Raw genomic sequence first — 12,369 nt, 5'->3', positions numbered from 1 at the left:
CACTTATTTTGACACTTTATTATTATTATTTGTACTAGGTCTTGACTCTGTAACTTAGTCTTTTGAGCCGGATCCCAAAAGAATCTATCACAAACTGAGATTTATTTCAACATAGTGTTATTATGGCAATTTGCAAGTACGTACTATTCCATTTAAAATTACCTAGCAGCTTGGAAATACTAGCAACCGGTTCAGCACTGTACCATATAGTGCGTTTAAAGAAAGGCTGGAAATTAACAAGAAAATCAAGTGTCAATGTCAACATTGACATCTGTACTACGCATGTAGGAATCGCTCGCATGTTTATGCCGATTGTAAATTGCTGCAATTTTGATAGCTAGTATAACCTACAACGTGTAATACAAGTATAAATTGCGTCTCTTCTATAAAAGTCTAAATTGTACTTTGGTGCAGAGTCCGAGATGACGAAACACTTTAAAGATTATGATAAAAATTCCTCTGATGAAGATAGTGCTTCCAGTTACGATGGCTCCAGCGGGGAAGAAGATTATGGTTTGTCAGATAATAATGGTAAGTTCCACTGCTATAAACAAACTATGTTCTAGAAAAATAGAGAGGGAATCTTAAACTTAATAGTTTATGTACATTGAAAATTAGCAAATTGGAACATTGGAATTGTCTTAACAAATTCATTATCAATATTGTGATATTGATTTGGTTAATGTCTCAATTAGAGGTAGATAATCGAACACACACTCTCTCTTTTTCATTCAAACTAGTATAAACAGTCTAGCCTTTTTCCAACTATTTTGGAGTCAGCTTCTAGTCTAGGATGCAGCTGGATACCAGTATTTTACATGGAGCGACTACCTATCGGACATCCACAACCCAGTTACCTGGGTTATATCAAGATACCTTTTGGTAAGACTGGACAGACTTTCAAGCTTCTTACTGCTGTTAATGATGCCTTCCGAAACAGATCTCTATAGTCCTATTTGTAACTTTGTACAAATGTAATGGTGTATATTTATTCTGTTACAGACGACAATGATATGAGTGAAGATGAAACTTTAAATGAAACAGCTGATAATAAAGACAATGAAGAAGATGATGATGATGACGATGAAGTCGTTAAAGCTATCAAAGCTGAAAAAACTAAACCTCGCGACCATCCTCCTGCAATAACATGTGAAGATTTTATTGTAGACATATCACTACACCCAGCCAAGAACATCATAGCTATAGCTAACATTGTAGGTGATGTGTTATTATATGAATACAACAATGATGAAACTAAACTATTAAATACACTAGAACTGCATTTGAAAGCTTGCAGGGATGTTGAATTTGATGATGAAGGAACTACCTTATTTTCAACAGCTAAAGTAAGTTATTGTTTTGATCAAGTTTTCTTTGTAATTCTATGTCAATATAATATATGGTATAATGGTATATGGTAATTAAAGATTTATTAAAGCTTTTCCCTTCATTCAATTTAAACATGAATGCAAATATTTTATTGACAAAAATATCTAAATTATGCTAGTTATACTGAAGAAGAAGCTATAGGGTGTGGCAAAATTCATCTTAATTGCTTTTGACCTCACACAAGCCTAAAGGACAAGCTGCCTTGCCACATTGGATAACAAAAAACAATGCATTGAGTGAGCAGCCAGCCAGGCTATTGGTCAAGATTTATGAACTTTTCTCAGTACATCAATATAAGTATATTTGATTAATCAATTCAATGTTGACCTATTTCAGGATAAGGTTATTTTAGCAACTGATGTCGAAACTGGTAAATTGAAAAGGTGTTATGAAGATGCACATGAAGAACCTGTATACAGACTATTATCACTGGACAAGGATAAAGTTGTGACAGGTACACTTTGTGTTCAGTCAAAATTGCTGATTTTTCAATAACTCTGAGAAGCATTACCATGCAAACTTGGATATTTGTTTAATCCTTTATTTTACTATAAATTTCAGGTGATGATGGAGGAACTGTAAAGTTATGGGACTTGCGTAAACCAGATCCAGTATTCACCATAAAAATTGGTGAAGAACATGTTTCAGATATGATCACAAATGATGCACAAAAGTATTTAGTGTGTTCAGCAGGCGATGGCGTACTCACAACAATAGATCTGAAAGGAAGGTAAGAGGATTTTTATAGTCTCCGAATAAAATTATGTTTTGCTGTTTAAAATATATAGTGAATAATGTATTTTTTATGATTCTAGCAAAATCTACACAACTTCGGAAGATTATGATGCAGAGTTAACTTGCATGGGTCTTTTCCGATCCGACACTAAATTGCTTGTGGCCTCATCAACAGGGAAATTATATTTATTCAATTGGAAAGAGTTTGGATTACATAGTGATGAATATGTTGGGCAAAAACATGCAATTCAATGTATGGTACCAATCACACAGAATATTGTAGTGACTTCTGGAGAGGATGGCATATTGAGAGCAACTCATATGTTTCCACAGCGTCAGTTAGGCGTGGTTGGCCAACATAGATTGCCTGTGGAAAAAATCGACATAAGCCATGATGGCCAATATGTTGCATCATGTTCACATGATAATGATGTTAAGTTCTGGAACATTTCGTATTTTGAATCTATTGAATCAATTATCGATGTAAACCAAAAACAAAATAAAAGACGAGATCTAAGTAACAACCTGCCATCAAGTAGTTTAAAAAATGCATCAGATTTTTTTTCAGGATTAGCCTGATTTATTATATTTTACCTGTAAGTTAAAATGTATTATGTTTATTGAATAAACTAGCGACGTAAGATAAGAAATAAAAATAAACTTTGTTTTCTTTGTGCATATTTTAAAATAATTAGTCATTTAGTTTTAGGTTGGTCGAAAATGTATCGATATTTTAAATCATATACTCGGTATCGACGTTTTGGGCGATATGATTTGATCCAATGTGTCGATACAAACTATCTCATATCGAACATCGTATCAAAAACTTTAGCCTTAAAACTAACGAATTAAAATAGACACGTGCTTCTCTTGTAAATAAGTTATAAATAAGAAAACAGTTATTTTTAGTTACTGAATTAGATACCCTAAGATGGAAGTTTTTCTTTTTATTTTGAGGGTTTGCTTTATTTAAAATACCCGTCCTTTAAAGCGCAAAAAGAACTAAGTGCTCGTTTTAAACGAATGACGCAGTTTCTTAGACTCATCTTTCGCTAGATAAACTTCAGTTAGGTACCTAAACACTCCTATAAATTTACTTTTTTCAAAATATCCTATTAACTTAAAGATCTCTTTAATACTAATAATATGGTAGCGTACGTATGTAGCAAACGTGCAGAAAAGTATTCGATCCGTGTTTTTAGACGGAGTTGTGTAAGTCAAAGAGCTGTCAGTGTCAGTTGTCGTTGACACTGTTATTTTTATGTCGTAGCTGGGCTTCTGCTTTGTTACAGTTTTCATACCGCCTACCGGCGAAATTGTTTTTTATTATTCTCTCAAGATTCAGCAAAAATTCCACGAATATGAGAATCATTAGAAAATGGCTTTTTATACTTTTTTTTATGTGTAATAGAAGTGTTTTAAGTTACAATACTAATGGATTCATGGCATACTGTCCTTGTATGGGTAAGTTACGGAATAAACGTCTATGTATTACTCGAATTATTGTTTGTTGTATTAACTGCTAGTAAATAACCTTTCTTATTCTGTTATAGGTAGATTTGGTAACCAAGCCGATCACTTTTTAGGCGCACTGGCGTTCAGTAAAGGCTTAAATAGGACTCTCATCCTTCCCCCATGGGTAGAGTACAGATATGGAGAACCGAGATCGATACAAGTGCCATTCAACACTTATTTCAAAGTTGAACGCTTAGCCCAATATCATGATGTGATTACAATGGAGTCATTTATGCAAGATATTGCTCCTTCTATCTGGCCAAATGACAAACGTATTGCATTTTGCTATACTCAAAGAACTGGAGAAGTAGAGAGTAGTTGTAATGCCAAGTCTGGGAATCCCTTTGGACCATTCTGGGACACCTATAGTATAGATTTTGTTGGTTCAGAATTTTATGGCCCTTTAAATTATGATGTACATAATAATGTAATGATGGATAAATGGAAAAATAAATATCCTGCAAATGAATGGCCTGTTCTTGCTTTTACTGGTATGTGTTGGTGTTTTTCTTTATTAAAATTTGTTAGTAAAATTTAATGTTATCATATGAGACACTAATATTATCTGTGTTGTAATTGCAGGTGCTCCTGCAAGTTTCCCAGTTCAAAAAGAAAACACACATTTACAAAAATATTTATCTTGGAGTGATGATATTTCTAGTAAAGCTAGAATATTTATCAAAAAGAATATGAGTGGAGGTGGTTTCTTAGGTATTCATTTAAGGAATGGACAAGATTGGGTAAAGGCTTGCCAACATGTACAGGATTCAACCATGTTATTTGCTGCCCCACAGTGTGTGGGATATAAAAATGAAAGAGGTCCTTTGACAGTATCTATGTGTTTACCACAAACAGCTGACATAATAAAGTGAGTTGAATTGTATTTCTATTGACACCTAAAATATTAACACCAGTATTGTTCAGATTTTTGGTGGTAAAATTGACTGATGATCGATTTCTCGATCAGATCGATCGATTGATGATGAAACCAATTGATATATTTATGCAGTTTTTTACCAATAAACAGGGTCCACATTTTGGTGAATAATTAAGATTTCCAAGGCATCTCAAGGAAAGGCAGGAATCTCAAAAACATATTAGGGTGTGATTATGATCTAGGATTCAACCATAACTACAACTTATCTGAATCAACTGTGCTCTACGCTGGAATGCGACCCATTTCCCGCTGCCCCGCATTTGCTGCAAGCCCTCAGTAACGATACTTTACCATCCAAATGATGTCACAACAGGAGGGGCACAGTTGTCTCGTATGGGTTTCGTATGTTTTCGTCTGCTTGCTAGGTTTCTCACATTGGTTTACAGATTTATTATATGATGATCACACATACCTACTTACATTAATTTAGAAGAAAAATGTGAAATTTTACTGTCTATAATATCATTCTTAACCATAAGTTGTAGGTAGTGGTAAAACTAAACAAGTTGAGAAGTTGTAGTCTTTGATAATATATTGTTTGATGTCACAATAATATTTGTAAAAAATGCTTCTATTGTTACAGGCAGGTGAAAAGAGCCTTGAAAAAACATGACAGCATCAAGTACATATTTGTAGCATCAGATTCAAATCATATGATAGATGAGTTGAACAAAGGATTACAGCGTGCTGAAGTCTCTGTTATCAGATTACAACCATCAAATCCACATTTGGATTTGGCCATCTTGGGTCAAGCTAATTACTTCATTGGAAACTGTGTTTCATCATATTCAGCATTTGTCAAAAGGGAAAGGGATGCAAGAGGACTACCTTCAGAATTTTGGTCATTTCCACACCGAAAAAAGAATAAGCACGAAGAACTGTAGGCTACTATTAGATTATTTTTTTAGATTTTATGAACAAATTCTTTAGCAAAAAGTACACAATACTCTGCTTTAACATTAATTTGTAAGATTCTCAATCATTAGTTGTAAGAAAAGCATTTAAGATAATACCCATCTGTGTTTATTTAAAATTATCAAATAAACCAATTTAGTGTACGTTACGCCAGCAAGAAAGTGTCACCTAGAGTGATATAAGTAGAACGTATAATTAGTGCGCAATCTGCTGTAAATGTGCGCCGCATAAAAAAATTGTGCGTGTTGTAGTTTTGAAAAAAAAACGTAAAAACGATTCCTGCTGGAGTAACGTTGTTCTAGCAAGAAAATTCTAGACGAATTATCGGAGAGATAAAATACATACATGGGCAGAGAGCTTATATTTGTGCAAGTATGTGCGCCATAAATATAATTTGTGCGTCTTCAGGTTTTCGAGATATTGCGTTTCTCGCTGCAGTAACGTTTTGCGAATTCGTGTATCTCTAAGACCATTTTATGTGCGCCTGTAGAATGAACATACACGAATAGCTCTTAATTAGTGCATATTTGTGACATAATTAGATGCCAGATAATATTTATAATTTTCAAGTAATCGCGCTTTATTGAAAACTTAAAATAATATTGTAGCGCCTAAATGAGAAGACGTATAAGCTCGCTAAAAACTGTATTCGTTCCATCTTGTTGTTTATAATTACCATAAAAAGTTTCAAAACAGAACCTACAAGCGTTAATGAATAATATTCCTAAAAGTCGAAACGACGGCATCATAACTTTGACGCCAACAAACAAGAAAGTGGCTCAACCTAAGATGTGTAGATGTAAACCAAAAATTAGTGCATTTATCAAATAATATATAGTAAAAATATCCAGCTTCAACTGTTTCGTGTTAAGTAAATATTAATACCAAACCAAAACAGTTATTCAGCGCAGGTTATCCGACCAAATTCGAATGACTACAAAAAAGCGACGGATTCATACGTATCGATGACCTCCTTTATTAAACGTATTACACCTAAACTGTGTTCGTACAGTCACGCTCAAATGTTCGTTGGGAATTATTATTACAATGACCTAATAAAAATATAATATATGTATATCTAGGTATTAAATGTACTTTCTGATCATATGAAATCAAAGAGCTTGTTGGTTTAAAAACATATTATTTTTATTATCATAATCATGATTCTTAAAGTAATTATGGCAACAAATCACAGATCAAATTTTCTACCTATAAATATTAGAACAAACATTGTTCAATTAAACTATTTGTACCTTGTATAGTCATTTGGTATTATTTAAAATCACAGATCAGTTTTTCATTTACTTAAGTACACAAACAATAAAATCACTTAAAGTAGTTCAGTACCATCATGGCGTGAAATTTAAATATTAAGTAGTTGTTGTGCCCAAGTTATGAAGATGAAAATAAATTGTTCAATTGCAAGTATTTGCAGTTGAACTTGGATATAATAAATACTAAAGGTATCAATTACCTGCAAGAAGCTTGTCAATCATGTTTAAAAACAGAATGTCCACCAGAGTGTCACATTTGTCGCGGTGGAAATGTGTCATTTGTATACGAGGTGAAAGACATTATCATTTTTGAACTTCATGATATGTATGCTATGTTGGATGATCTGCCTCTTACCATCGAAATAAATAATAAGGAGTACACAATTCTATCTCTAATAGAATATCAGCCTACTTCAACACCCAAAGGTGTTGGACATTACAGGGCTCACTGCTATAGAAAAAATAGTAATTTATTTGAATGTTACGATGACCTTTATAGTAAAATCCAACGGCGCGGGCACTATAATATTATGCCACATATAATAGTCTACTTGTTAGAATAACATGGTTTATCTGAATTTAGCATTTGATTAGGTTTTTATTACGTTCGCGTACTATATAATCATACCCAAAACATAATTATATCTCGGCCAAAACAACAACTACTTAATATTTAAATTTCACGCCATGATGGTACTGAACTACTTTAAGTGATTTTATTGTTTGTGTACTTAAGTAAATGAAAAACTGATCTGTGATTTTAAATAATACCAAATGACTATACAAGGTACAAATAGTTTAATTGAACAATGTTTGTTCTAATATTTATAGGTAGAAAATTTGATCTGTGATTTGTTGCCATAATTACTTTAAGAATCATGATTATGATAATAAAAATAATATGTTTTTAAACCAACAAGCTCTTTGATTTCATATGATTAGAAAGTACATTTAATACCTAGATATACATATATTATATTTTTATTAGGTCATTGTAATAATAATTCCCAACGAACATTTGAGCGTGACTGTACGAACACAGTTTAGGTGTAATACGTTTAATAAAGGAGGTCATCGATACGTATGAATCCGTCGCTTTTTTGTATTCATTCGAATTTGGTCGGATAACCTGCGCTGAATAACTGTTTTGGTTTGGTATTAATATTTACTTAACACGAAACAGTTGAAGCTGGATATTTTTACTATATATTATTTGATAAATGCACTAATTTTTGGTTTACATCTACACATCTTAGGTTGAGCCAGTTTCTTGTTTGTTGGCGTCAAAGTTATGATGCCGTCGTTTCGACTTTTAGTAATATTATTCATTAACGCTTGTAGGTTCTGTTTTGAAACTTTTTATGGTAATTATAAACAACAAGATGGAACGAATACAGTTTTTAGCGAGCTTATACGTCTTCTCATTTAGGCGCTACAATATTATTTTAAGTTTTCAATAAAGCGCGATTACTTGAAAATTATAAAGATTATCTGGCATCTAATTATGTCACAAATATGCACTAATTAAGAGCTATTCGTGTATGTTCATTCTACAGGCGCACATAAAATGGTCTTAGAGATACACGAATTCGCAAAACGTTACTGCAGCGAGAAACGCAATATCTCGAAAACCTGAAGACGCACAAATTATATTTATGGCGCACATACTTGCACAAATATAAGCTCTCTGCCCATGTATGTATTTTATCTCTCCGATAATTCGTCTAGAATTTTCTTGCTAGAACAACGTTACTCCAGCAGGAATCGTTTTTACGTTTTTTTTTCAAAACTACAACACGCACAATTTTTTTATGCGGCGCACATTTACAGCAGATTGCGCACTAATTATACGTTCTACTTATATCACTCTAGGTGACACTTTCTTGCTGGCGTAACGTACACACCAATTTATATGAAAGCATCAGGTTTTCATTAATTATTTTTAATCAGAAACATTACCCTTAAACCTTGAACTCAACCCTTGGAGATTGCCCTCACACTTGGAAGAAAGTTGACACTAATAAGAGTTCAAATAATACGAAGTTGATACTTAAGCAACTGTTGTGTGATTTGTATGAGCATTGTTTGAACACTATATTTATATTTTAGACTTAACAGTTAAAAAGTCCTTAATTAACTGAAAGCATCTAATAATAATATTTTAGATATAGAGAAGAATAGGGATTAAAGAAATAAAAATAAGGAAGTTATACTTAAATATTTAATTTAAGCTTTGACAGCATAAACACGAGGAGGGAACAGAGACTTCTTTCTGATCTCTTTCCTGGTCTTGATCTTTGATTCGTGTTTGCTGAGAGCCTTACGCATAGCACGAGTCCTCTTGGTCCTCAAGTCCAAAGGCTTGTATTTCTTGTTCTTGTAGTGGTTGCGGAGGTTTACCTTCATCTTCTGGTGGTATACAATGTACACGCGGGCGATGGCTTTCCTTACCACACGGCTGAAATAAGATACAAATAGACTATTAATTTTACTCTGAATCAATTTAGATAATATACAAAAACACAAGTGAAGGATGTAAAACAATACATATAGATAGTAAACATAACCATAATATGACACTGAGACTGCTTACTAAATGTACAATAACAAGTTTAACTAATATTTATTACACGCCCTGTGCAAGTATCATGGGCGAACAAGTGCTTGCTACATTTATCTTTCAAAACCACCTGGTTTCAGAGGTAACTTCTGCTTAGGCAGTTAGTCTCAGTTATCACAAGAGGTCTAGACATAGGTCTACAACGTTTGCATTGTTCGCTCATTATAAAAAAGTGTATGAGCTATTGATACTTACATTTTAGACAGTTTAGATGCAACTCCTCCAGTCACTTTCGCAACACGGAGATTTGTCAACTCTGTTTTCAATTCTTCGAGTTGTTTGAACAACTCCTTCTTGTCCTTCGTGCGCAATTCTGAGCACTTAACTTTACCCTGCAATAGGAAAAAACGCACCGGTCACTCACACAATTTCTAACCTCTGAATTCACCATGTAACAATAATAACATATGAACATAATCATATAGAAAATTCGACTCGCATGCCTACATTTCCTGCGGTTAATATACAAATACACCTTCAGCTAATAGTAAATGTAACAAGTTCAACGAATATTATAATAACATATTTCATCAGTGTATTTCGAACGTTTGTTTAGGGACAGTTCTACAAATTCTTAATAAAAAATACGGCGTATTATGTCGAACACTTATAACGAACATTGTTTGAACGTAATGGCAGTCGGTATTTTCAGATAGATCGGCTCTATTTTTTAAGATTCAAAATAAATTCACAAACCATTTTGAAAACGTCTCGACTCGCGTTTTTGACGTATCGGAAAGACTTGGAAAGAAACAATTTCAGGGTTGCCAGCCAAACTTCAGCTGTCACTGACTGTCAGACACTATAAATTTGTGACTAAAGGGTTATATTTTTGCTTTGTATAAGTTTAGGTAAATTAATAATTTCTCGTATCGATCGTAAAACGAAAAGGTTGGTAGCCCAATACATAGGTAGTCTTTTTGCCCTTAAGCCCCCGAGTCCCGTAGGTAGTTATTTTACCCTCTCGGTGTTGTAATCTAATTTAATCTATAATCTCTATGACTAAACATGTTGTTACACGCGTTGTACCTATGCGACAATGTTAATAATATAGGTACGTTATTTTATCGTTAAGAAATCGAACATATTAAAAAAAATCAGTATCTTTTTTTTGAACTTAGAAATTCCTTATTGTATTGCGATTATTGTTACTCATAAATTAGGAGTCACAATTTATTATTGTCATATTGCATATTGTGACAATTGAGTGAGTGAAATGAAATGAAATAAGTGCTAATGACATTAATGACAGATTTAAGCGATTGTCAAATTGACATAGTTGCCGCACGGCGCGACTGCACACTGTTATTGAAATTATACAATTACATTCGTTTTCAATACTAATTTAAATAAACTTTGAGTGTGGTTGATACCTCATAATATTAAATTAATCATTGGTCACACTGCTTTGCCATATACTTCAATAGCCTCGTTAATATTGTTTCTCTAAAGGCTCATCTGAATAATCTGCTTTTACAGAGGTTTATGACAAAATGAACGAAAACAGTGTTGATCGGACAATAAATTACGATAAATCTTTGCAGTACTGGGCAGATATTCCACCCACAGTCGATGGAGTGTTGGGAGGTTTTGGATTTATTTCAAATGTCGATATCGAAGGTTCAGAACTCTTCCTTAAATCTCTCTTCACATTGGAGTCGCCTCCTTCAACAAAATTGGCACTTGATTGTGGCGCTGGCATAGGAAGGATAACAAAATTATTACTAATACCACACTTTCAAAAGGTTGACATTGTTGAACCAGATGAAAAATTTATAAACTCAATTGAAGATTATGTTGGAGAACACAAGGCAAAATTAGGTACATTATATAGAGTTGGCCTACAAGAATTTACCCCTCATGAAAAATACGATGTTATTTGGAACCAATGGGTATTAGGATATTTGAATGATGCCGATTTAATAGCCTACCTTATTCGCTGCAGGTACATACAACATTATTTATAATTATATTTTTGATGTGTGTCAGTAGTCAAGTCTAGAACTTTCAATATTTATCTTGTTTAATTTTTATTATGTGTTTTTAAGATTAAACAGATAAAAAACTGATTGAAATTCTTCTATTTGTTGCAGAGATGCACTTTCAAAAAATGGGGTCATCGTTGTGAAAGAAAATGTCACATCATCAGGAAAAATTGAAAAGGATTACACAGATTCATCAGTTACAAGGACTTTCAAACAATTCGTTAAAATATTCAAAAAATGTAATTTGAAGAGAATCAAGCAATGTAAACAGGCTAATTTTCCAAATGGTATTTACCCTGTCTATATGTTTGCCCTTGTACCAAATAATAACATAGAAATTCTAAAAGCAAATAGTAATACACATAATGCTGAGAATTCACAACATGAAATGGAATTATGTAGCTAATTATGCTATGTGGCAATTTATAAATAAATGTTTTGAAATATATTTATTTTTGTGAATGCACTAGCCTAGCCGCTACCTGATCTGGAAGCATTGTTTTACCATAAAACAAAAATTGTGTGCTTTGCTTGGGCTTACAGCTAATAGTCCGCTCAAAGAATACTCTAAAAGCGGGTGTAGAGTGTGTGAGAGGGATTCTACGCAATTTCTTAAGAAATTGGTTCAAAATGCTTAGAGAATAAACATACTAAAAATCCCCTCCTCTAGTGTGGGGGGGTTAGAGTTCCCATTTTTTAGTTTTTCACTATTATCTTTAAAATGGTTTGTCATAGAGAAAAAGTGTTTTCTACATAATGAAAGATGATAAAATTGTCTGCAACTTTTGTTACGCACACTTTATTGTTTGTGGAGCAAAACCACAATTTAAATTTATCACAAAAACACAGAAAGGTCATCTAAACATCAAAGATAGAGCTTGGAGGTTCAACCTCAAATATCCTAACACAAGATTTTTGTATTTGGTACCTACTGAAAATATAGTTGAGTTGTTTAGGCAAAATCTTGTATAGCACATTCAAATTTCAAAGTATTCAAGT

The 12,369-nt window shown here is 33.1% G+C and overlaps 4 protein-coding genes across 4 annotated transcripts; 3 read left to right on the top strand and 1 right to left on the bottom strand.

Annotated features, from left to right (window-relative positions):
- Window positions 1-263: 263 nt before the first annotated feature.
- Window positions 264-2,784, top strand: LOC142987390 (WD repeat-containing protein 55 homolog). Its single transcript, XM_076136116.1, has 5 exons — window positions 264-531; window positions 1,003-1,346; window positions 1,726-1,843; window positions 1,951-2,119; window positions 2,205-2,784. The coding sequence occupies exons 1-5, from the start codon at window positions 423-425 to the stop codon at window positions 2,701-2,703; spliced, it is 1,239 nt and encodes a 412-aa protein (XP_075992231.1). The 5' UTR covers window positions 264-422; the 3' UTR covers window positions 2,704-2,784.
- Window positions 2,785-3,367: 583 nt separating this feature from the next.
- O-fut1 (O-fucosyltransferase 1) lies at window positions 3,368-5,629 on the top strand. Its single transcript, XM_076136113.1, has 4 exons — window positions 3,368-3,588; window positions 3,678-4,130; window positions 4,222-4,507; window positions 5,160-5,629. Exons 1-4 carry the CDS (start codon window positions 3,486-3,488, stop codon window positions 5,458-5,460), a joined length of 1,143 nt encoding a protein of 380 aa, XP_075992228.1. The 5' UTR covers window positions 3,368-3,485; the 3' UTR covers window positions 5,461-5,629.
- A 3,343-nt stretch (window positions 5,630-8,972) lies between these two features.
- RpL35 (Ribosomal protein L35) lies at window positions 8,973-10,238 on the bottom strand. The gene is made up of 3 exons (XM_076136115.1): window positions 10,082-10,238; window positions 9,581-9,717; window positions 8,973-9,223 (listed from the first exon to the last, which is right to left on the bottom strand). The coding sequence occupies exons 1-3, from the start codon at window positions 10,082-10,084 to the stop codon at window positions 8,992-8,994; spliced, it is 372 nt and encodes a 123-aa protein (XP_075992230.1). The 5' UTR covers window positions 10,085-10,238; the 3' UTR covers window positions 8,973-8,991.
- Window positions 10,239-10,655: 417 nt separating this feature from the next.
- Window positions 10,656-11,854, top strand: LOC142987387 (N-terminal Xaa-Pro-Lys N-methyltransferase 1-A-like). The gene is made up of 2 exons (XM_076136112.1): window positions 10,656-11,330; window positions 11,479-11,854. The coding sequence occupies exons 1-2, from the start codon at window positions 10,879-10,881 to the stop codon at window positions 11,774-11,776; spliced, it is 750 nt and encodes a 249-aa protein (XP_075992227.1). The 5' UTR covers window positions 10,656-10,878; the 3' UTR covers window positions 11,777-11,854.
- Window positions 11,855-12,369: the final 515 nt, after the last annotated feature.

The sequence above is a fragment of the Anticarsia gemmatalis genome, chromosome 3 (genome assembly GCF_050436995.1).
Source record: "Anticarsia gemmatalis isolate Benzon Research Colony breed Stoneville strain chromosome 3, ilAntGemm2 primary, whole genome shotgun sequence".
Taxonomy (NCBI): Eukaryota; Metazoa; Arthropoda; class Insecta; order Lepidoptera; family Erebidae; genus Anticarsia; species Anticarsia gemmatalis.
The sequence above is the reverse complement of the archived record's forward strand: the minus strand, read 5'-3'. Positions and strand labels throughout refer to the sequence as shown.